The sequence below is a fragment of the Nyctereutes procyonoides genome, unplaced genomic scaffold, assembly GCF_905146905.1.
Source record: "Nyctereutes procyonoides isolate TBG_1078 unplaced genomic scaffold, NYPRO_anot_genome, whole genome shotgun sequence".
In the NCBI taxonomy this organism is placed as follows: domain Eukaryota; kingdom Metazoa; phylum Chordata; class Mammalia; order Carnivora; family Canidae; genus Nyctereutes; species Nyctereutes procyonoides.
Genome location: NW_026575052.1, coordinates 55,268,833 through 55,294,511, shown reverse-complemented (window position 1 = coordinate 55,294,511; position 25,679 = coordinate 55,268,833). Strand labels below are relative to the sequence as shown.

The 25,679-nt window shown below is 43.9% G+C and overlaps 1 protein-coding gene across 2 annotated transcripts in view; it reads right to left on the bottom strand.

Moving 5' to 3' along the window:
• Positions 1-7,786: 7,786 nt before the first annotated feature.
• The window catches only part of NET1 (neuroepithelial cell transforming 1), a 60,097-nt gene continuing 42,204 nt past the window's right edge, over positions 7,787-25,679 (bottom strand). The window contains exons 1-10 of one of the 2 annotated variants that reach the window (XM_055332542.1): positions 19,648-19,852; positions 13,907-14,014; positions 13,356-13,523; positions 12,887-12,949; positions 12,521-12,617; positions 12,071-12,147; positions 11,118-11,375; positions 10,519-10,689; positions 8,529-8,715; positions 7,787-8,212 (exon numbers count right to left, since the gene is read on the bottom strand). In XM_055332542.1, the coding sequence (XP_055188517.1) occupies positions 7,806-8,212; positions 8,529-8,715; positions 10,519-10,689; positions 11,118-11,375; positions 12,071-12,147; positions 12,521-12,617; positions 12,887-12,949; positions 13,356-13,523; positions 13,907-14,014; positions 19,648-19,740 (1,629 nt within the window). In that variant the 5' untranslated portion in view covers positions 19,741-19,852 and the 3' untranslated portion in view covers positions 7,787-7,805. Of the gene's footprint in view, positions 8,213-8,528; positions 8,716-10,518; positions 10,690-11,117; positions 11,376-12,070; positions 12,148-12,520; positions 12,618-12,886; positions 12,950-13,355; positions 13,524-13,906; positions 14,015-19,647; positions 19,853-25,679 lie in introns of those variants that run through there. The other variant, XM_055332541.1, reaches the window with a different exon arrangement.

Below are 25,679 nucleotides of genomic sequence, written 5' to 3'. Positions count from 1 at the left end.
CCTCCTCCCTGGGGGAGCCCCCCAACCGGCCACTCCCTGCACCCCGAGCCCGACTCCACAGGCACTGGCTTCACAGCAAGAACGCTGGGGGACCCCTCCTGGGCTGCCTCGGGACCCCTCCCCCGACTTGCCCCGGGATGCTGGCCTTGGGCGCGGTGCCCCCCCCCCCGACTCCGTGCCAGTCTGGGGGCCTGTGGTCCCTCTGCCACCAGGTGTGCTGCCTAGCCCGCCCCCGGTGGCCCCAGGACGCTCAGGTTCAGGTCTGCGCGGCTTCCCGGGGGGTCAGGCCAAGCCCCGGCGCCTCGGACAGACTTCGAGGAGACCTTTGGGCGCAGCGAGTGTCCAGGGGTAAATAAGGCCGGGCCAGGTTTCCAGTGCCTGGACGGCCGTCCTCGCCCGGGCCCGGGGCCACTCCTCTGGGTGCCCACGGGCGTGTCCCCACCTGGCCAAGCCCAGGAGTGGGGTGCTGCTGGGCCCATGGCTTCGCAGCCCCCCCGCGCATCTGGGACCCCGCATCCGCCTCCGAGGCCTGTTTGCACCCCACCCGTGGCAGATCGCTGCCGTTGGAGTCCCTTGACCCTGGGGGGGGGTGGGCTGGGCGCACAGGCCCCTCTGGGCCCAGGTCGGGGTGGCGGGCCGCAGGGCCCAGGAGACGGCCGTTCCCGGTGGCGGTGTGACCGAAGCGGGGTGTTCAGGGGCTGACAGGGCTTGTGCGGCTGCTACACAGCTGGGGATGGCCTCCAGGTGTGGGGGCAGGTGGGGGCCTCTGGAGCTGCTCAGAGGCGACGGTCCCTAGTGCGACTGAGGCAGAGCGGGGCAGCCAAGGCCAGCGCGCTCGCCGGGGCCCCCGGGACGCGGACTCGGGGACGCAGGGCAGCAGGCCCCGGGGCGCGGGCCACAGCCACGCCTGCTCAGTGTTCGTGTGACCTGTGCCTCGTCTGGACCCAGGGGCGAGCCCGGTCGCTCCTCCTGGGAGGTGCTCCTCGCTGCTTCCGTTGGGCGTGTCCCGGGCCCAGGGTCCCCCCCGTGAGCCCCCGCGGCCAGCGACCCCACAGTTCTCCCCACAGTGGTCACAACCCCGCTGAGCCTCCGGGACTTGAGATACTCGCCTGCTGCTGCGGGATGACGACCTTGTGGCTCGCGACGAGAACCAGCAGGGGGTAGCTCACCTTTCGGGGAGCAGCTAGCTGCTGGGTGAGAGGCCGCACCTCTTATGAGCTTGGCCGTTGGGGCGGCTCGGTTCCATGTCCCAGGGCGTCCCCCGGCGCCCCCCGAAAGCCGGACCTCCCCGGGGCCTCTCTGCCGCCTGAGCGTCCTGACTGTCCTCCAGAGCCTGCCACCTGAGGCGCAGCAAGCAGCAGTCGCACGCCGTCACGTCTGTCACTCCGTGGGTCGTGGGGACCAGCGATGCATTGTGGGAGGGACTGGGGACGGTGCGAGCTGCAGGCGGCAGGGCTGGCCAGCGGCCACCGGGAGGGCCGGCCACGTCGGAGGCCGTCGGAGAGGCCACGAGTCGTCCCTGTGCCGCCGACTCCTGCTCCCACGGGGCCGGGATAACGTATCCGTCTGGTTCCTTCAGCAAACCCACGCGAGCGCGTTCCCTGCATCGGGGTAAGTGGCCGTTACTGGGGACACCCAGAGCCTGGACGCGACGGCGATGCTCGGTGGGAAGGTGTCCTGTGTCGCAATGCTGAGCGGGCAGGACGGAGAGGGCAGCCGGGCTCAGGTGAGGGCCGGCGGGCCCCGAGGGCGCGGAGGAGGTCTCGGGGAGGACGGAGGAGCGGCGCCCAGGTGCGGAGACGTGGGGCAGGTGCAGAGCCGGCGGCCTGGGTCGGGGCGCGGCCTTGCCCCACGAGGATGTCTCTTCTCCCACACGCTCTGGTTTCAGAACCTCCCAGAACCAATGGAAAGTTCCGCGTCGTTCCAGTGCGATCTGTTAGGCTGATGCCAGGTTGCGCTCATCTGTTCCTGCAACAAAGAAGCTTGTTGGAAAGTTCCGGGACATTCAGCCTGGAGGAGCTGGCTGTGGGTCACGACAGCACAGAAGGACTTTCCAGCGATGGAAAACACTGCTCCACGCCCCTTGCCTGCAGGCGGGCGTGCTTTCGGGGTTTCGGCCCCCCAGTTGTTCCACAGGGTGCACGGGGTGTGCGCTGCCCGCCCGGGCGGCCGTCCTTTGCGGTGCAGAAGTGCGCTGCTCATGGGGGAGTGGGTGGCCGGCAGTCTGGGGAACACTGGTGACCACAGGCCAGCGGGTTCCACAGCGCAGCGCCCTGTTTCCGGCACCCCCTCCCCCCGTACAGTGCACTGGACCCTTGATGTATGAATAGGAACCTGCGAGCTCTCTGTCCCCATGGGGGGCTTGTGTGGGTTGCCGTGGGGTGGGCTTGCACCCCGTGGGGCAGGACGGGGTGCTGGGCAGGCCGTGGGCTACAGCTCCACCCGATGCTCTGCGCCCCTGCCCGCCTGTGCCCGCACACTGCGGGCACCGCAGCCCCCGGGTTTCTGGGACAGTCGGGCGGGGTGCGGGCTGAGCTCACACCTGGAGAGCGCCCAACACCGGAGACCGGGCAGGCGGCGCGGGTGGGGCGGTGAGGTCACGCGGGGCTCCCTTCCAGGAGGGGGGCGGCCTGGGCCAACCTCTCAAGTCCCACCCCGACAGTAGCGGTTGGAAGCTGGGAGCAGCGTGTGCGGGAAGGGGACATCCTGCCGGCCGCCAGGAGCTCGTCCTCAACCCTCCGGGGTGGGTGCCAGGTGCGGCCTCGGCCAGGCGGCGGCAGTGGAGGGCAGGCCCCGCTCCCTCGGCCCACAGGGGCCCACGGGGACAGACGGGGGCAGTGAGGCTCCGGGGCACCGAGGACAGCGCACAGCCCCAATCGCAGAGGCAAGCCAGGGAGGACGGTCCGAGTCCAGGGCACCCCTCCACACCCAGCTGGGGTGCTGCTGCTGACGGCACCTCCTCCTCCTCCTCCTCCTCTTCCTCCTCCTCGGGGAGGACTGGCCCAGCCGCCTTTCTGCCCCAGGTCCTGGCCGTCAGGCGCTGGGGACTGGCCGCCCTGGGTGGCCGGACCTGCTGTTAGAACCTGAGGTCCTGGCCTGGCCGTGGAGACACACAGTCCACTTTTCTCACTTTTCACCCAAAGTCTTAGAATATCCACAGTAGTGTTCCAGTTTTGGTCTCTGCAGATCTGACCTGAAAGATGCATATTCCTAAGTGCACATTTTTTTTTTTCTGGGCTTGGGTAATTTTTTTGTTCTTTTTTCAAAAATAAGACGTTTGAAGTGCAGCTTTCCCTTACCCTCTGCTTCCAAACACCCAAAGCCGCCCCTACCATCAGCAACCCCCCCCGCCCCCGCCCCCTGACTGGGACAGCAGTGAACCTACACGGTCACGGTCACATCACCCAAAGTCCGTAGTTGACATTAGAGCTCACGCTCGGTGTTGTGCACTCTCTGGGTTTGGGCGAATGCACAATGCCATGTATCCACCCTTATGGTATCACACACACTGCCCTAGAAGTAAAAACCCCGTCGCCCTATCCCCTGCCAACCACTGATCCCCAAGGTCTCTTCCGTTTGGCCTTTTCCAGAACGTCATAAAGTTGGGATCCTACAGCGTAGAGCCATTTCAGATTGGCTTCTTCCCCTTGCTAATACGCGTCTAAGATTCCTCTGTGTCTTGTCTTCGGGGCTTGATGGCTCCTTGCGTTTTTAGTGCCGAGTGTCTTATTTAGGTCTAAATGCACTATGGTTTACTTCCCCGTCACCAAGCAGAGCACCACGGTTGTTCCAGAGCTTTGGCTTTTGTGGATAAAGCTACCATGAGCATCCATGTGCAAGTTCCTGTGAGGACAGAACTTTTCAGCTCCGTGGGTAAAACCAGAGCAGGACTGCTTGACCGCGGGGCGGGGTTTGTCCTTTGCAGTTTGGGAAGAGACTGCCCAACGCTTCGTTTGCGTTCCCAGCAGGAACGAATGAGCGTCCCTGCTGCTCTACATACTCGCCGGGGCCTGGGGTCTGGGCCTGGGGTCGCCAGCGCCTGGATCTCACCGTCCCAACAGGCTGGAGTGGAACCCCGTTGTTTGAACATGAACTTCTCTAAGGCCGTATGACGTGGTCTCTCTTCCTGTGCTTGTCACCTGCATATCTTCTTTGCTGAAGTGTCTGTTTGGGTCTTTTGTCCATTTTTTAACTAGTTTGTTCATTTTCTTATTGTCAAGTTTTAAAGGTTTTCTTTTTTTTTTTTTTTTGGTTGTTTTTGGCAGATTTTGGCTAGTAGTCCTTTATCAGATGTGTCTTTTACAAATACTCTCTCCTAGAGTCTGTAGTCTTCTCATTTCCTCGATACAAGTTTTTTTATATTTTCCTGATTCTCAAAAATTGAGAATCTATGGCATGTTTCCCTAAACAAAGTCCTGGTCAGACTACATTTGAGCAAATCTTAACTTGGGGTCCATAGATAGGTTTGGGGAATATCCCTGAACCCCACTAACCTGTGTGGATGTGTATGTACATATATACATTTTCTGGGGGGAGAGGGCCCATACCTTGCATCGGGAGTCTCAAGGTACTCCTATCAACTGGCCCTGAGGAACCACTTCTATCTGAGGCATCCTCGGGCTTGCAATTGGTTCTGGAGTTGTTCAGGCAAGAATCAAAACTCCTTTGGATCGCGGAGATTATGGAGTCCTCTGGATTGAGGGAGATTTTTTTCGATACGACATTCCCCTCAGGGGAATTAGGTTCAGTGGACAAGGAAATACCATTCTTTCATAGGTGTCCTTGAATGCTGGTTAAGGAAAGCTCGAGGTTGAGCTGTCATGTCCTCTGAATCCGGTGGACTTCTGAATGAACAACGAATACCAGTTTCATCTCTGGGAACAGGCAGGAATTTTATTTGATGGGCATCACGAAGACAAACTGTAAGACCTCCTCTCTGCATCTCAGTTACCAGGACTGAAAGGTGGAAGGAAGCCTTCCCTGGGCATTCAACCGGGCATTTGCTGTGGTTTGCAAAATTAATCTAGTAATATTATAGTTCTCTATATATTAAATAACCAAGTACTGGGCTGGATCTGCTTGTGGAGAGAAGCTAGCACAAAAGTAACTGCTCACCTGAGTCAGTTGACGAAACACCAGTCCCCACAGACTCAAGGGTGACTGAATGGCAATGGATTCCCGTTCTCTAGAGTTAATCTGGGCGGGTGCCTTAGTTTCCCGCCCCACCTCGTGTGCACACATCCTGAGTTTAAAAAAGACCTCCCTAGGCAGAGACTAACTTTGCTCAAAATACATAAATGCACTCATTGAAAAAAAAAAATGCACTCATTGAAAGAAGTTAGAAAAATCAGACTTATTTCGACAGACCCTGAAGAGTGTGAGGCAGATGGACAAGTTAGCGATATGCCTATACTTACATGTATCATTTACATAATGGCTATTGGCTGGGTCACTGATTACGAAGTGCTGACCTAAGGAGTTCACTTATCAGAATTACTAGGAGGGAGTGTTTACAAATACAGATGATCAGCCCTCACTCTTGCCACCCCTTCTCCGCAAGATCCTGATTCAGGGAAATGGGTATTTATATGGGGAGGAGCTAAGGGGTGGGCCCACTTCCCTTTTTTTTTTTTTTTAAAGCACCCCTGGTGATTCTGATGCCTTAACTGGTTTGAGAGCCACTAGCTAGATTATCAGATGCTCTCAAATACAGATGCAATTTCTGAAATGTTCATTCCAGGTAATTATTCAGTTTCTGGGCCTATTTTCTCTCTTGAGTGAACCAAAGAAGATACAGTTTTCGATGAAAAATCATTCCATTAACAGCATTTGAACTTGTTTCTGTACCTTCAGAAGCTGATCAGGGTAATTCTGGAAGGAATGTTCTATATAACATCTTGTTTTCTGACTTTTCAGATCACAACTATTCATGTAACCTACACTTTTGACTTTGCATTTCCAAACCTGGAAACCTGAGATACTGACATGAAAATCTGAAATTAATCAGCATGTTTTGCTATTAGCTTTACTACTATAATAAGGAAGCAGCCAGATGTTCAGCTGACTTCAATCGAATAGCTATTTTTGATTATATTGTATTCTAATATTCTAAAAAGACTCACAAAGCTTGACCTTATAATTCAGACTTTCTCTTACTCATCAATGAATTAAGGGTTTAGTTATTTACGATTTTTAAAAACCTTTGTGAAGCTTGCCATTAACCTCCTCTGCTATACCAGCATGTCATGGCACATGTCGTTCAACATCCACCAGCCAAGAAACTTTAAGGGTGATTATGTGTGTGCTTTTTTTTTTAATTGTATAATTCATTTATACAGAGAAATCATTTGGATTATCTATTTACAATCTTTTTCAATTTTCATTTCCACTGGCCAGAAGCAGTTCACGTAATTGTCAACATTTACTTGAGCTGATTACCAATATAGATCTGCCATGACACAGGGCTTCGGCCTTCCCTCCTTAGAGACGATGGCCTCATTGAACAGAAACATTTTACAGTGAAAGATTCATCAGTTATTTTTCCCTCTTATGAATAAATCCAGCAAAACTGATCTAATATGATCTAATATGGTCAAATTTTCAACACATTTGTTTCCTTTCAAACCCATAAACCAAGACAAAGAAAAATTCACTTCCCCCAAGCCTTCTACGACTTACGACATACCCTCAAGTTTAGCTTTTACGATATCCTTTCAACGTCCTGGCACAACCAGACGTTTTTACCTTAAGACAAAACTACTCTCTTAGGCTCTCTTTTTTATTTGTTTGTTTTGAACTTATTACCAGTCAACTGCCTTCCCTCTTCTCAGATAACACTAAAACTTTCATGAAAAACCTTACGGCATTTTTCTTCCTGTAGTCCAGAATACACGGGGTCATTTCACGTGTGTTCTCCACTCTGACATGCTATGCTTTAAAAATTGCAATGTTCTTAATTGGCTCAAAAACAATATGGCTTGGTTTCACTTGGTCAAGTTAATCTGATTTTTTAAAAAAAGATATATATATATATGTATATATATATATATGTATATATATATACACACACACATACATACACATTTTAATCAAAAAAGAAAAATACTTTAGAGACACACCAATTTGAAAAGGAAAATGCATCAAAGTAAAAAAAAATAAAAGCAAATACTAAAAACTACAAATTAAAAAAATTAAATACTTGGCAGGTTAAATGGATGAAAAATGAGGAATGTGCAATGAAAAACAAATATAAAGCATTCCAGTTGACAAAATGGAAAACTTAGTAAGTTTTACGGTTTGCTCTCCAAAGACTTTAAGTTTCAGTGTAAGTTCTGAAATATCACAAACATATATTGTGTGAAGATTTCAGGTTGCTGATGCTACAAACTCAAACTCTGTATGCAGAGTTTACCAGAGAAACACTGGTGAAATCCCAGTATTTGTAAAACTTTAAGTTTTGGCAAATATTGTAAATATCACAATTAGAAAGTCTTGATGAATGCAGAATAAAGAGAAAATCCATTTCATAAAAATTTCATTTGATTAATAAAAGGCTTGTATGTTCTAAATAATCTGAGAAAAACATCTTAAAAAAAAAAAGGCTACAGTTTAACAGTAATCTGCATGTATCTTTAGCTGCCTTAAAAAAAAAGGAATAACCACCCAAACCAACCAAAAACATAGAAAATGTTAAGACTGGTATTAAGTAGCCCTGCAATGTTCCCATGCTTACATTACAAGAAAAAACAAACTGTACACATTTATAAATAAACAGTCTCTCCACCAGTTCATACACAGAACTTCCTTTATACCAAAGTCTCTTTCCGTTTGCCACTGAACTGGGCTTTGTCCCTTGCTTTTCGGAAGCTAGACTGTGTTTGGTGAACTTTCACACTCTTCACGTCCTCTGCTGTGTGCACTGGGGACACACATTCTGAAGTGTCTCCGTCAACCTGGACCTGAGTCATGCTGGATGCCGTGGAGGCCCTTCTCCGGGCCCTGATGCTCCCGGCAGAGGGGTCGTTCTCCCCACACTCCTCGTCGAGCTCTGGGAGACCCTGCAGGTCGGCTGGGCTGACAGCCTGCTGGAAAGGAGCGATGGCCGAACGGATGCAGTTGAACCACTGCTGTTTGTGGAACACATCGTTGGCCTGCAGAGTGTGGGACTGGCCTGGGGAGGGGTCTTGGAAGCGAACTCTAAAGATATTTTTAGCTAGAAGAATAAAGAAATGTAAAAAAAGAGTCTTAAAAAAGTTTCTGGTAAATAAAGTCAGCATGGAATCTTAGGATGGTGGGTGTTCATATCGCAGGTACATCCATCAGGCAGACAGCCTAGGAAAAGCCCATCCCTGACTCCTTAGATACACCTGCTGGGTCAGGGCAGCAAAGCGCCTGCCAACTCAGTGAGTGCAACAGGTACAGGACGATGGAATCCTTCTCATTTACAATTTTTTTGTATAAGGACAACTAAATTCACTTAGGTTTTGAGTTTATGTGTATTTAAACTACTTTAAAGCTTGTATTCTTACCTTTATCTGAGTTGCTGAAAGCCCCTCGAAAGGACCCTCCCATTCTCACATCTCCATCCTGCAGGTCTTCCAAGACCAGCTCTTGGACAGGGATTGGCTGCCGATAAACCTGGTAAGAGTGACGCTCATTTCGTGTAACAGGCCGAGTCAAAACCAAGATGTCTTGAAACAGGAATATGTAAAGTTTCTGGAAAAACAAGAAATAAATATGTCTTAAGTGTGAAACTCTGTGATTTTAAGTGACTGAAATCCACCATTAAAATGACTTGATTCGACAGTAACTTCCGCAGATTTTATTTACTAACATCCTCCTTACAAATGATCTCATAAAGACTTTGATTTCAAAGCTACCCATGTTCTACTTGGAGAGCTTTTCTAATCTCAGACTATATAAAATTTATTTTTATCAGTGGGTAACATTAGATTAAGCAGCAGCTGAGTAAACGCTATGCACCACAAAACACCTACCAGTAGTAACATGTCTGGAGACACCAGTATCAGATACCAGTTTTCTAACAAAACAAGGATTAACAAATGCAAGCTGGTAAAAATGTTAATGGTTTGATTTTGTCCCACACAAATGTAAGCCTTTATAGAACAATTAGGCTTCATAATAGAAATCAGAGGTGTCAGGTTTCAACTTTTGCCAAAAAGATCTCAACTTCTAAACTGGGCTTCTAGGGAGTAGGGAAATGGGGGAAATAGGTGATGCAGATGAAGGACTGCACTTGTGGTGAACTCCGGGTGATGTACAGAATTGGTGAATCACTACATTATACACCTGAAACTAATATCATACTGTATGTTAACTAACTGGAATTAAAATAAAACTTCCAAAAAAATGGCGTTCTTTCTGAAAAGCACATAATAAAACAAAATACCATTACATGGGGTTCCTGAGTGGCATAGTTGGTTAAGCGTCTGACTCCTGGTTTTGTCTCAGGTCATGATCTCAGGGTCCCGAGATCAAGCCCCACATCGGGCTCCATGCTGGGCATGGAACCTGCTTGAGATTCTCTCTCTCTCTCTGCCTCTGCACCTCCCTTGAACAGGTGCATTCTGTCTCTCTTTCTCAAATAAATAGATAAATCTTAAAAAAAAATCCATGCTTACATTTATTTAGTTTACTTTTATAATAAACATTCATTTTTAAAGATTTTACTTATTTATTCATGAAAGACAGAGAGAGAGAGAGAGAGAGAGAGAGAGAGACAGGCAGAGGGAGAAGCAGGCTCCATGCCAGGAGCTCAATGCGGGACTCCATCCCGGGATCACACCCTGAGCCGAAGGCAGACACTCAACCAGTGAGCCACCCAGGTGCCTGTATAATTAATATTTAAAAAATAAGTTTGCTTTCATTCAAACTGTTGTAGAAATTTGTTTAGTAGTGCTACAAGTTACTTCTATCACTATAAACTCTGAAAAAAAAATTGAAAGACATGTTTTTTAAATTAAATTTTTAGACTATTAATTTATTTTGAAAGGAACCCCTAGCCAAAAAAGTTGATTTATGCTTCAAAACTAAAATATAGGGCAGCCCAGGTGGCTCAGTGGTTTAGTGCTGCCTTCAGCCCTGGACCTGATTCTGAAGACCTGGGATTGAGTCCCACAGGGGCTCCCTGCATGGAGCCTACTTCTCCTTCTGCCTGTGCTTCTGTCTGTCTCTCTCCCTCTGCCTGTGTCTCTGCCTCTCTCTCTCTGTGTCTCTCACAAATTGGTGATAATAAATAAATAAAATCTTTGAAAAAAAAAAACTAAACTAAAATATACAAACTGTTCTCCAACCAAGACCTTTAAGTCATTCTGTCACAACAGAAACCAAAGTTTGCTTCATCAAAGCTAATAATGTAAAGTAAAAACTAGTAATTTTCTCACTGTGATGATTTTATTTTAAAACCTGCTTCATAACTTATGCAGAAAAAATTAAACAAGGGGGGGAAGGTGAAAGTAATAGCTCATTTCATATTAGTGAGAAAAAATATACACTCACATGTCCATTTTTATTCTTCAGCTCCCCATGGCAGAGCAGTACTTTGCTTGCTTCAATTCTCGGATCCTTCTGCTTTTCGTCTAGATACTCCAGTTTGTCAATGTAATACTGGCATTCTGATTCACCTTTCTTCAAGTTGATATCAGAGAGAACTCCTTGTATTATCAGTATCTAAAAGTTATCAAGAAATCAATGAAGCATTTTCAGCATATTACCTTTATGGTTTCCTTAGAGGGCTAAAACATTATATTAAAGTGACAGGATTTTAAAGCTTGAAAGGACTCTCTCTAGAAATCAGATAATTCAGTCTCTTCAATTTACAGATGAAAAGACAGCCACAGCCAAATTGGGTGACTTGCCCAAAGCCACACAGCTAGCTGGTGGAAGAGGTCAGATATTACAATCTAGTCTTCTGATTAAAATATAAATATAACATGCATTACGTCTCTTTACTGCTTAGTACACAAGTGTACTGGGTAATGAACAGAGCGTTTCGCTATGTTGCAATATGCATAAGATTTGAGAGTACCACTGTGTATGTTTCTAAGGCAAGCTAATATATAAACTTGAAAAATCTAAGAATCATTTACTAGACTTACAGCTTCCTCCAAAGGCTGAACATCAGGGTGGTCTTTTGGAGTGTGTCTAAGAATTTCTTTCAACAGTAGAGGGTATTTGACCAGGCGACTTCGAGGAATATCTAGGAAGCTCCAAAGATCTAGTTTTCGACTGAAGGGAGATTCAAGACATCGTTGGAGGAAGTCCTGGACGCGCGGATCCTGTTTCTTTTGATCAAGAAGAGCTTTGGCTGCCAGCTGGTTACTACAGTAGCCTTTGTAGGCATTCAAGCCTGGCAACTAAAGAATACGAAGAGAAAACACAGTAGGATATATGTTTTTGTGAAAACAAACACAAAACTTGCAGCTAATTCTTGAAAATTTTAATAAGCTGCAAAAATTTCCCTGCAGATGATGATGGGGATAAGGTAGTATCTGAGCCAACATCAGAATGTCCTTTTATAATTTTCCTATCATTTGACTACATCTAACCCAAGACCCATGGCTTCTACTTTCTCCCAGCCTCAGTTTAGATGCCAGCCTCAGTTTAGATGCTAGTCTTCTGTATTTCCAGGGCACCTGAGTGTTTCTCTACCACAGTCATCACCAACCTTGAGATTGCATATGTACTTGACTACCCACCCTTTCTCACTGGATTATAAATGTAGACACCTTCCACTAATGAACCCCCAGTGAGCCTTCTTGGAACAGCACCTAGCATCTAGGAGGGACCGAAATGTTAACTGAAGGAACAAAACAGGCAATGTGGGAATTCTGTCCCAAGAGAAAGAGATTTTTAAAACAAATAAAACAATATCATTCGTGAAGTATTTTCTTAAGTAAACAATGTAACTTCTTACAGCTATATAATTTTGTTCTGTCTTAATGCCTTGTTCTCTGTTTTTAGAATTCATTTACTAGATCTGCTATTCACCACAAATGACAAGTATGGCATAGACTGAAAAAGAAGCTGGTGTAAGGAGCTCACTACATACCCAGTTCACAAGAATGTGACCAATTTGTTCCACTGTTCCACCAGGTTTGGTTGCTTCTCCTATTCTTGCCAACAAATCTGAAATGTAAAAAGGCAGAAATACCAATAACAAATTTATCTTAAAAAGTAATTCAGCACTAAATTAGAAGTTTAGATTCAAAAGAACTTGTGTTGGAGTGTCTGGGTGGCTCAGTTGGTTGAGCATCTGACTCTTGATTTCAACTCCAGTCCTGATCTCAGGGCTGTGAGATCAAGCCCCGCCTCGAGCTCTGTGCTAGGCATAGAGCCTGCTTGAAATTGTCTCTCTCTCTCTCTCTCTCCCCCTTCCTTCTACCCCACCTTGCTTGCTCTAAAAAACAAACAAAAAATAGCCCCCCCCCATAAAAAAAAAAACCAACTTTCTGTTAATGCTGTTCAGACACTAATAGAAATTAAATATCATATATCTCACCTTCATGGAGAGGTATGTAAGCGTCCAAATCACCAAATATATGGGTGAGTTCCTCTTCTGACATTATAGACAACTTTAACATAGGGTCATGGTAGGCCTGTCAGAGGGGGAAAAATAGGTCACCCAAAGAGATCAAGCAAATAAAACATGATGAGACACCTTCCTTGAATGCAAACATGACTAACTATAAAAAGCTAGCGTGGATTCTATTTGTTACACATAAAAGAAACCAAACTATATGTTAATACTCAAAATCTCTTATTGATACTCATATTTGAAGAGATTTTTAAGTCATATAAAAAGTATAAAATTTGTGAAATATAATTTTTTAAAACTAGAGCAAGTGATAAAAAGTTATTTACTGACCTTTCTTGCAAGCTTGAGATCCTCAATTAAATCCTGTTCACCTCGGGACATTTCATATATTGCCTAAAAAAAGGAAAAAAAAATCCAGCAAACATTACAGGTCATTCCTTCCTTTGAGAAAGGAAAATTATATACAATTGATATTTGTCATTAATCATTTAGCTGATGTTTTGCAGAGTGCTTTTTAAAATGATATAGTCTGAAAACTCTAACTCAGAATGGAATCTCAAATAAGAGGTTGCCATGTTTTATAACTTTGGTCCATCAGAGTTAACTTTGATGACTACCACCCATCACAAAATGTTGCTGCTCAGCATGTGTTATGAATTACCACTCAGATAGAAAACTGCAAGCTGATTTTGCTTAGGTATTAGTTTGCTATTCTTAAGACAAAACATGTTTAAAAAATAGGGACTTTTTTTTTAGTGTAAGACAAAAAATATGGCCTTGCTACTGAATGCCAGCTTACCTCCTGACGTTTAATTTCTTTGGTAGTTAAAGACTCTTTCATACTGACATCTAACATCTCTGACCACAGTACACTGCTTCTCCTTTTGGCAGGTGTTGGGACTGTTGATCTGCTCGATGACTTCTGGGCAGAAGCTGGAGATCTGCTGTCACCACGAAGGGTAAATGACTTTAAAAAAAAAAAAAAGTGAGTAAAAGAGATTTAAAGGATACAGTAATTATTTCTTTTTCTTAAAAAAACAAAGACAAAAACATAGTTCTGAGAATTTCTCAGCACATAAAACAATCATTTATCCAAGTTTCAATCTAAAATTTATCAGCCAAAATTACTTTTTGGGGATTAAAAACTATTTAAGACTCTTCTTTGATAGAAGATGTAACTTGATACTGTTCTGGTAAAAATATTCCTTGCCAGCATGTTAAAAAAAACTTTGCGTTTAAATATAATAGTGCAAAACTGTTTGTACAATTCAAAGGAAAATACATATTTTAGGCTTCTGTAAGAAGTTCCCTTACTACACTACTCACCCCCCAGTCCCATCCCTCACTTACCTGAATTGTTTGACCAAAGCGTCGGACTGCTCCATTTCTTACAGGAGAGATCAAATTTGCCAAGGATGTGACCCGAGCAAGAGGTCGAACTCTTTTATTGCTTGGCTCCTGTAAAAACAAACACAGGTTACACTAAATGTGTGTTTAGGTGTAATGGTTTCAAACAAGTTTGGACAAAGTTGAACACTCTCAAAAACCGTATTTGTAAATTATAAAATAGAGAAAAACATGAAATTCTGAAAATGAATGTTGTCCTTTGCTTTTAAAATACTAAGAACACTAATGATGGTAAATTAAAAAAGTTAATGGTTTGAAAAAGGCCAGCTGAATATCACTTTGAACAGAACAAATATTACCAGTACATAGAAGAAAAACTAAAATGAAGACACAGACCTTGGATTCCAGAATCCTACAGAACTTTTTAGTTTAATAAACTTTATTTTTTTTTATTTTTTATTTTTTTAAATTTTTATTTATTTATGATAGTCACAGAGAGAGAGAGAGGCAGAGACACAGGCAGAGGGAGAAGCAGGCTCCATGCACCGGGAGCCCGATGTGGGATTCGATCCCGGGTCTCCAGGATCGCGCCCTGGGCCAAAGGCAGGCGCCAAACCACTGCGCCACCCAGAAATCCCTAGTTTAATAAACTTTAAAAAAGCATCTTATTATAAAAAATTTCAAACATACACAAAAGCAAAAAATAGTAGCATGATGGATCCCATGTACTTGTAACACAGCTTCAGTAAGTTTCTGGTGTGAGCATTTGTTTCATCTATTTCAAAGCAAATCCCAGACATCGTATATCATTTCATTCTTAAGCACTTCAGTTAGAGAATAGCTTTTAAACGAATGTATTTGCCGCTGGAATGGCTGCCAATTTTGAAGGCAGAGCATCCCTGTGACAGGAGGTATTCAAGCAGAGGCAAGACAGTGGTCAGGAGAGCACCAGGACTCTGCGATCAGACTGACTGGGCCCAGATCCTGGTTCCAGCACTTGTTGGGGAGTATCCCGGGCCTCAGTTTTCTCATCTGAAGAATGGAGTTAATAGTAGATCTTCTCTTATAAGGTTGTTACGAAGATTAAATAAGATATGTGTAAGTGGCTTAAACAATGCCTGGAACATGTTACGTTTCTGCTATTACTAACATTCTTAGAAATATTTCCACTTACTACATAAACACTGGGATTTGTAATTAGATTCTCTCTCAAACATTTGATTTATTAACTTAAAGGAAGAAACACATACAAGTTGAAAAGAAATCGTTATTCTATACGTATTGTTTCAAAAATAATAGTTCAGCAAACACATCACTTAATCATTCAAGGATCTCAAAACTTAGAAATTACATTATTCTAATTTTACTGCTAGGAAAATGGAGACCTAGCATTAGGTGACTCATATAGTCAGAGAAATAACATCAGGTCATACAAAAAGTCTGTCTTTTACATATCTAAGAAGCATATTTAATTGTATTTGGTGCTTTTGATAATTGTGGTATACTTAAAAAAATAATTTTGATGATAATTCAGAAGGATATATAGTTAAAAATTAACTTAAAAATAAAAAATTAAAATTTATTTTTAAATAAAGATAACATGTAAAAATTAAAATTACCATTTAAAAATGACAGATGAAACATTTTTTTCTAAGAACTCTTTGAGATGACTGAAGTCATATAAAAAAGGGGTGAGAAAATGGAGTAAAAACAGTCCCCTTAGAATAAACTAGCAGAAAGAGTTAAAATCCTCTGGGAAGAACCTTCAATGACGCAAGGCCTATTACAGCTCCTGAAGGTACACACTCGTATCAGAAGGGAGTGTGACCTACCACGTAAGGAGGCTGGGCAGGTAACAGCTCAGGTCTCTGAAGGCCTAACGAAGAAGAGTTGCAGACCAACTCTCTCCCACCAACAAGATTGACCCCGAAGTAAAACTGACTATAAAACCACTAATGTGCAAATGTTAAATGAACTAAAAAAGAAACCTTCAAGATACATAGTAAAGTGACACATTGTGTGGCTAAGGACATGTGTGGATGCCTTTACAACATACATCTGTGCAAGACTGAAGTGACACGTGCACGGGCAGAAGTTTCAGCATAAGGCATTCCTTTCTATTTAGTAAAGACAGTACAAAGAGTCTTCTGTTTGAACAGAGATATAATTACCTCCTCACAAAGGAAGATATGCCAATGTTAACCAGAAACAAAGCAGTTGTCAGAAAGTTCTGTTCCACTTGTTGGAAACAGAGGTTAATTCCTCTTTCCTGCTTAAAACAACAAATTTGACTTCCTAGTAACTCACAGAATAAGTCATTTCAACTTAAAATGTCTTTGGAAATAAGCGTTCGGCAGTGAACTTGAAAAGTTAGTTTCGATGGAAGGAAAAGATTTTTGATATCCATTTTATTATATTAAGTCAAGTTAATGATAAAAAAATTCTTATCTTTAGAGGATTAGTTACTGTTCAACCACTAATTTCCTGGTAACTCAAAATTATGTGGTACTTCAAGTTAAAACTACAGAATTTAGATTTAGATGATTAAATGTTAAATATATCTAAAGTATCTTTCTGAACTTAGTATGGATCTTGTGTATGCAGTCTGTTCTGCAGTCTGTTCAGGGCGGTGGGATATTTACTTTGAGCAGTATTTGGATTTGGTGGTTAAGTACACTCTACAGCCCTTTAGAAAGCCATGTATCTCTTATCTTCACAAAGGATATGGCGGTCTGAGTTTATCTAATCTAAAATGTCTTGATTAAGAGCTACAGGCTAGCTCAGTCACTAGAACACGAGACTCTGTGACTGTCCTGGTAAGTTCAAGTACTAAATCAGGAAATGGGTGTGTGTGGGGGGGTGGGGGGGGTGGGGTGGGGAGGAGACACCTCTGTACTCTTCACATGTTTTTGGAGATCCAGAAGTAAAGGCCTTACTGCCTTACTAAAAGGACATCTGTGATGAATGTTTAGGAGACACACACCAACTTTCAGCATATATACTTCAAGAGTATGAAAAATTTTAATAACTCAAGTGTGGGTGAAATGTAAAGCTGTAACACTGAATATGGTTCACTTCTACACATACAGTATTTGAGAAAAAAAATCACAGAGAAAACTTCTGTGGCAACGTGATATGGGTTAGGCATTCATCTATCACAGGGTCACTTTAAAGGTTGGAACAAAAATTTCTTTTAAAAACACAGGTTAGGATTCAGCCTATGTAAGCTACAACCAAATGGGAGTTTGTCTTTAGAGGTCCAGATGAACCATCTGAATGCTCTAGGTTTGGTTATTAAGAACCTAGACATCTGCCCTGCACCAAAACTATTTCAAACACAAAGTTTTTCAAGAACTGGTATTACACCCACATCTGCCAAGACGCACGCACAGTGTTTGGAGGTGATGAGTGGAGTAGGGTAGGAGTCTACCTGCCTCACCATCACTCAAAATAAGGCTTACAAAATGGTTTTGTTGCTGCTGTTATTTCTGCTCTGGAGTGCGGCTAACAGTGCCATGGTGAATACAAAAAGCTTAAAGAGCCAGTGCAGATGGTGAAACTATACACTCTCCTCAAAAGACACTGAACATCTATGAGAATAAACAAGGAATACCAACGAATTTTTCATACACAGGAACTTTCTCCTGTAGCCAATCTCTCACCAGGGCCAAAGTTCACAGAGATGGAAATATACTCCAATACCTCCAACGTAAATTTATGTTGTTTATTTAGATTAGGTTTTTTTTTTTTTTCATTTAGATTAGGTTTTAACTAGACTTTCTAGTTTAGCCAGGCAATCACATGCATTATTTTAGGATATCTGCTTTTAGACAGTTTTCAATTTATTTTACTAATCCAGTTGAAAACAGAAAACTGTTAAGATGGATTTTATTTATTTTTAAAAAAATATTTTATTTATTTATCCATGACAGACACACACTGAGAGAGGCAGAGACACAGGCAGAAGGAGAAGCGGGCTCCACGCAGGGAGCCCAACATGGGACTGGATCCCGGGGTCCCGGGGTCTCCAGGATCACGCCCTGGGCTGAAGGCAGACACTAAGTCGCTGAGCCACCCAGGTGTCCCAAGATGGATTTTAATTCTTTTACTGGAATGTACTTTGCACATAACAAAAACAGAAAAATTCTGTTGTGAATGCAGTTGTTTTTGATAAAAAGGTTTTTTTCTACTGATGACATCATGAAAGAGGATATGCTAGGAGAGTCTCTTCTATAGTTAACCAAAACAAGACACTTTAAATAAATAAATAAACAAACACCAGTACAGGGGCGCCTTGCTGGCTTGTTCAGCAGAACGTGTGCCTCCTGATCTTGGGGTTGTTTGAGCCTCACGTTGGGTGTAGAGTTTACTTTAAAAAAAAAAAAAAAATCTTAGTTAAAAAGAAAAAAAAATCTATACATCTGGGTTTATCTGTTTGGGTTATGGGATGAACTATTTGGTAAGAACTTGAAAATAAGAAAAACAAAAAAAATTGTTTATAAAAAGATAAAAGAGTTATGATTATACAGGATTTCTTCCCTTTCTACTTAGAAACAATCAAATTTAGTCATTTATTTTAGGTTCTTATTGCTAGTACTAAAAACTTGACAACATTCCCAGTGCTTTAAATCCTTGGAATAAAGATATGCCAGAAACACGGCCAGTGCCAGATACCAATGGAAAAGGACTAGTTTTTGATGGTCCAAAAAATGATCAGTTTCAGTATTTATACTGAAAATCACATATGACTTGCCCTAAAGGAAATGCTTACACATTTTGAGAGAACTGAAACATGAAAGCAAAAACCAAAACCAAACAAAAACAAAACCCAAAACTAAACTATACCAAATGAAAGCATAAGTCCTAGAGATGGCAGCTATTTTAACTACCAAAAGGGGTGTGTATGTATAATACGGCCTTACTGAGGTATACAACAAGCTGCACATATTTAAAATGTATAATCAGGGAAGTTTTGATGCAAGTGTAAAGCCACAAAACTATCACCACAATCCAGATTAAGAAGTCTGTAGTTAATTGAACACAGGAACACTATTTCTAACCCATAAGTGATAATGTAGTATATACCGTAGGGTACTTATTTATAGTAAGCAGTATAAATAGAATATCCACACGGTATTAAATATCAACTGGCAAAATTAAGTAAGTAAAATGGCACAAAAATCACTTATTTTGATAAATGTTCATAATGACTTTTAAAAACCACGATGACTTTAGACAAAGGAGGGGAGAACTACTTAACTAATGATTTGATGTTTTAAACATTTTAACATATTTTTCTTTCCAAAAAAAAGTTACACACGATAAACTTACTAGATGTGCAAAGAAAACTAAAAACCAGCGCTGGGTGAGAGCATTTTAGTTGCCATTTGCTCCCGAGCGTGAACCTGCACGGAAGGTTTTCTTATTTTCCTTTTAGCCCACAGGCAGGTCCTCAGACGAGGAACATTAGTCCACGTTAAAAAGAACAAAGTGCGAAGCCCGGAGACGTGACCAACGTAACCAACTGGAGCAGCCTACACACTCAGCCTGCCCTTTCCGTATCAGTGCTGCTCCGGGCAAACCTGCCCGTGCTGGGTTCCCACAGCTCCACCGGGAGCCGTTCACCTGCAGAGGGCTCCGAGGCCTGCATTCCAACACTCCGTCAAAAGTGGGGTTCGGGGCGACCGTGAACAAGCCGAGACCTCGGGCCAGCGCGGGGCCATCGAAGGCTGCGGCTGCCTTACCTCTTGCTCTCGGAAGGACGGATGACTGACATCCAGGACCCGGATCGTCCTCTTGATGGGCAGGAGACCTCCGACCTCGTCATGAGCCACCATGCTTCCCCCGCGCCCCTGCAGACCGTCAGCTGGAAGGGAGCCGAGCCGCCCTACGGCGACGCACCGCCGGCACGCAGACTTGCCCTCCCTGCACGCGGCCCCCCCGCGGCCATGGGCCCGCCGCCGCTCCCGCTCGCCGCCGCCGCCGCCGCCGCCGCCGCCGCCGACTGCAGCTCCCGCGGCCGCAGCCAGAACCACCCACCGCGGGCCGCGGGGGCCTGCGGGGCGGGGCCTGCGGGGGCGGGGCCTGCGGGGCGGGGCCTGCGGGCACGTGACCGCGCCTACCCACAGCCCGGCACACCTAGGCTCCCGCTGGCCCTGCAGGAGAAAGCTTTCCAAGTTTGGCATTTCTACTGCGAGACGAGCAGGCTCAAGGAAACCTTAGGGGGTCTTCCTGCCTTAAGAAGCATTCCCGACGGGAAACTAATTGCCTATCTAGGTTACCTACTCTAGAACTCTGTCCCCGGGACAGTTTTCTCTCAAACCCTAGCACCTCCGGACGAACTCAGTTGTGGACAGCTTGTCTCCAAGGAAGCCCGACTACGCAGGGGGCTTTCAGTGCCAGCGCACCGACCCCCGCGAGGGCCCGCCCACCTGAGGTCACCCCGCCACGCGGCTGTGGGGGAAGAACTGCCCTCCCTTGGATTGCAAAGGCAGCACTCTGGAGACTTACAGGCTTTAAAAACTTGGTATCTGTGTAAGAGGTGTTTCACAACATAAACACAAAAAAGGTGATTTCTAATAACAGGATTCTTTTCTGAATAACTCATCTTGATATAGTCCTAAAAGTGTCAAAAGGCCGCCATAAGAAGTCTTGTACTTTACAGGTAGAGAAATGAGGTTCAGGGAGGTGAAGTAACTGGCCCCAAGTTATGCATTAGTGACAGTCTCTAAATTCTTTCCTCTCTAGAAAAACACCACTTATGTTGGTTTGGTAGGCTTGCTAAAAAGCAGATTTTCTTCCTCAACAGAACATACTGTATTCTATTTTGAAACGCAGGATTTTATCTTAACTACTATGAATGATGTCAGTAATTTGCAAAAAAATTTCTGTTCTCAGAATTTATTAGGATCAGAGAAATCTGAGAAGTGTATGTAGAAGGCCCTATTCCAGGTACTGTGGATGATCTAAAAAATAGGTTTCATATCTGCTCCTAAAGTGTTAATAAACCACTGTGTAAAAAGTAGGCTACACAAAGAGTTAACTCATAAAAAGCAGCTCTTGAAAATTCCAAGTAAGTTATACAGCTAGCTAATAAGTGCCATAGGAGTTCAGGAGGAGAAGTGGCTTCCAGCAGTCCTCTGAGGAGAAATGGGACTGGGAAAGGGGAAAGGGTAGGCTTTCCCAAAAGAGCATGAAGAAGTGAACTCACAGATTGCGATCATGGACTGTGGGTAAGATAGATGAGCAGAGGATTATACTGAGCAGGTGAGAGATTCCAAATGGAAGTTAGGTTATAAGCTGGTCTTTCAGATGGTTTGAAAGATGACTGGAAATACAGTGCAAGAATCACAATCAGATATCAAGAACTTGGCCTAAGGTAGGGACCATGGGAAAGGAAAAGGATATGTACAAGGGGCAACACATCAAGAAGTCAAAGATGCCTACAACGTTAAAGTTAGGAGGGATTACCGTTAATACACATAAAGAAATAAGAATGACCTCTGAAAGAGAATTCTGAGTTTCATCTTTAGATCTACTGAGGTGGTGGAAGAACGTAAAATTGAAAATCCTGAGCTAATACTTGAAGATGCTGGACAAGAACCTGGAAGAGGCCAGAGGGCAGATTTAGACTGGGGAGCCATATACACAGGGACTAGAGTGGAAGCTAGGAGTGAATGAGATGCTTAGGAGAGAAAATCTGGACAAGAACAAGGATCTAACTTTGGAGAGATGCCAAAGGAAAAAGACTTTTGCAAAAGGAAAAGTCAGCAGAAAAGAAACAGCAAGATACCAAAGGAAGAAAAGGTATTGCTTACAGCAGAAAGGTTAAGAAGGGTAAGAAAAGGGCCATGGTTTGAATGACTTTAAGTTTAATGAGGACCTGGAGTGTGCTAGTTCAGTGAAATCAAGAAAGAAGATAAACTAAGGAGGCTGGAGAGTGAATAGAGCAGAATAAATATGGGGCACAGGCTATTTATAACAAGTTACTAAGGTTTGTGGGAAAGAGTAACTCCTTACAGGAAGCATCAATGCTGCTGTTCTAGAAATGCCAATGTATTTTGTATTCAAGATGAAGGCAATTCATCTTTTTGCTCGGAGACTTTAAAAAAAAAATAAGAATGATGACTTGTTGGATCTCATGATCTATTCTGACCACACCTGGTCATACATTTCATAGATATGGTTGGCCTCAAGGGTGGCTGTGTGCAGAAGACAGTACGATATAGCAGGTAAGAACAGTTCTTACAGGTAAAAACAATGACCTGCTCAAGCCCTCAGAAAGAGGTGAGGCTACAACCCAGGAGTCTGGTTTAGTTTCACTGGTTCAAAAATGATGCAAGTAAGGTCAGTTGTTGATTGCCACTGAGCTTCCTAAGGGAATACAGGCCTTACACTCAGGGAGTGTAGGAAGAAGCTGCCAGTGTGACCTCATGGGTCTGTTACCTGACATCTCTTTTCACTGTTTTTCTATTTAGTTTTGATAGAGGTAAGGCCAAGATAATGAGGAGGGAGATTCCTGTCATTTCTCCCTGGTAGTTGAGGACCCAAGAAGTAAACAGAAGTCTTATAAAAATTGAAAGCCTACAGGAGCCACATAGGGTTTAATGGTGATAGTCATGGCACAAAAATTCCAGCTCACCAATCCTAAAATCTTCGTTTCCTTTTGAGTGTTCAGGGGTATGGTCTAAATATAATTTAGACAACTGTAGATAGCATCTAAAAAAGCAATAATGAACACAGGATGTTCAATGAGCACCCTGAGTAATGAGCCTAAGAGGATTCCGACGCTAACAATGCTCCATAAAATTACAAGGCTGAAAAGGTCCTTGAGGTCATTAGTCTTCCTTCTCCTCCTCCATCTTAGGAGGAAACTGAGCACCAGTAAAACAAGAAAAGGGAAATTTGTGTCCTTACCCCAGGATCGGAGCTTCATGCTCGGCCAGCTTTATGAAGTTTGTGTTATTTATTAGCACCATTTTACAAATGGAGGAAGCTGGGCCTCAGATAGTCTAAGAAACCTGTCCAAATTTGCAGTTAACCAGGAGCTGGACAGGCCTGAGTCTGGTCTACCGACTCCCGTCACAGCACACCTTCCTGCTGAGATGGGCAGCACAGCACCGCCTTCAGCACACTCAGTGTACACTTGATGCGTGGTCAATGCCGGCCTCCTTCAGGGAATTGGGTCTCCTGGTCTCAGGCTAGTGTTTGTGAAATAAACGTGAATGCTTTGCAGAGAAGGAAATCATGAAACAATTGAAAGATGAGTTGCCTCATAGTCTTTCATAATGAGGCAGGTAAGTAAAAAGATAATAAAATAGTTCCAACTGCTTCAATTTTAGAGGAGATCCTATTTTAATGTTATTCCCAGCTTATTAAAGCATGACTTGTACATATTACTAATCACATAACTGAAGCACAGATTGGGTGTCTTTTCTCTGTGTAAAAAATCTAAAATTTATAAACTTAACTGAGTTTTCTAGAAATAATGCAGCTCTGTAAGAGACCAGTTTTGGTGAAAATACGGGTTTCCAAAGACCAGTTATGGTTGTAACCTCTGTTCTTCTGCTTGTATGGAGCCCTCAATGCTTTCTTTCCTAAAATATGAAGGAGGTAGAAAGAGGGAACATTGCTTCCCTTCTATAGAGAAAGGTTACTTAAGCTTTTTTCCTCCTTTTAAGGTGAAATCAAAATTCTAGAATTTAGATAAACTACAGCTAAAGAATAATCATTACGTTTTTTTGGTCTGGATACTATTTATTTTTATTTACTTTTGTCTGGAGTAATAAGCAATTGGAGATTGGGCCAGGAAAGCCCTAGTATGGGAAAGAGAAAACAAACTCTTAGCTCTCCGCTGCCCTCTGCAGGTGATACTGTGAAATGCAATTGCCAACCTACTTTTTTCTCCGTTTCGGCTCAGGTCAGGATCTCTGGGTTGTTAGATCAGTCCCACAGGCTCTGTGGGGCTCAGTGAGGAGTCTGTTTCCTCTCTGCCCACCCCCACTCCGGAAATAAATCTTTGAAACAAAACAACAAAAAGGCAGTTACATTTGGACTAGATACACATGAAAGAAGTTGGTAATAAAGTTATATGTAGATTTGAGAGTCTTTTAAAAGATTTTTATTTATTTATGAGAGAGAGCTCGTGTACCAAGAGCAAGAATGAGCATATAAAGTGGGAGATGGAAAAGCAGATTCCTTGCTGAGCAGGGAGCTGGGTGGTTGGATCCCAGAACCCTGAGATCATAACCTGAGCTAAAGGCAGACACTTAATGACTGAGCCACCCAGGTGCCCTATAGATCTGAGTTTTACAAAATTATTTGGATTAAAAACCTGATGGTCTCCAAGCTTTACTAAGAGCTTGGTTTGGAAAAAGATCAATTGAGATCTTTTACTATTAGAAAGACTATAAACAGGGGTGCCTGGGTGGCTCAGCGGTTGAGCGCCTGCCTTTTGCTCAGGGGGTGATCCCGGGGTCCTGGTACTGAGTCCTACATCGGGGTCCCCGCAGGGAGCCTGCTCCTTAGTCTGCCTGTATTTCTGCCTTTCTCTCTGCATCTCTCACGAATAAATAAAAGCTTAAAAAAAAAAAAAAAAGGAAAGACTATAAACAGAATACCTGAGAGGCTAAGAAGCTTGGTATTAGCAAAACCAGAGTTCTTTTTCCAATAACACAAACAGCAAATAAAATGGGGTACTGGTGCTATTAGTGGTGACTTTTATCTCAAGTACAGAGGATAGCAAGTAACACCCAGGATAATGTAAGATCACTTACACTTGCAAAATAAGATGCCGAATGGGATTTTTCTCATTTGTCCCTGAAACTCAGCTAAGGCCGAACCTTAAGACAAATGGTACTATATCCTGTGCCCAGCCTATTTCCTCAGCCCACTTTTACTTCAATTGTTGCTACAGCAACCAGCTGTACTCGGAAGTTCTTGCTCCCCACTTTGGGCTTCCTGAATGGAGTGTAGTAATTTACACAGGAAGCCTGAGACTGTCAGACTAACATCCTACAGGTGAGCCACTGACTAATGGAGCACCGTGTCTGGTCGATAAGTGCTCCCTCTTCAGTCCTTCGACAAGACAATTCTGTGATGTATCTTACAAGGCTCTTCAGGAGGTTCTGGCAAAAACGAGCCTCAGCTGCCCAGTGGTGACCAGCTTAAATGCAGGCACTTGGTATTAGCTACTTTCTTCTGTTTCAATTCCCCATTCCCTGAAACCACATCTCAAAATGTCTCAGGCTGATTTCAGAAAGGAATCCGGCTAGGACACTGACACTGATACTGGCCCTAGAGACTAGACATACAGAACAAGATTCTGGAAAAAGGGTAATGAGGTCTATAGTTGCTGATCAGTACAGATGGCATTAAGCAATGGCCCACAGAGCAGTTGTGGCATAGGAAAAACATCCTATCGGAACTGCAAAGGTTGTAGAATTGGCGGTCTTATTGTTTTAAAGGCTTTGAAAAAGCAGCTGGTAACTTTCATAATATTCTCAGAGTCATTACAGCAAGAAGGGGCAAGTGGGAGCCCCTGAAATTCTATCCCCTACCCCAGAGTCAAGATGATAAATGGAAGCAATATTGCACACCAAGGGAAAAATGCAGAGATAGTCACCAAAATTACAGTGGGCAGGAGTGACAGTCTCCACTACATTTCCATCCAATTAATTCGTGGGGCTCCTACAATGAGATGGACCACGACGGCCAACAGTGGACTACTGTGAATTTAACTAAAGTGGTAGCTTTAATCTCAGCTGTTGGGTAAGAT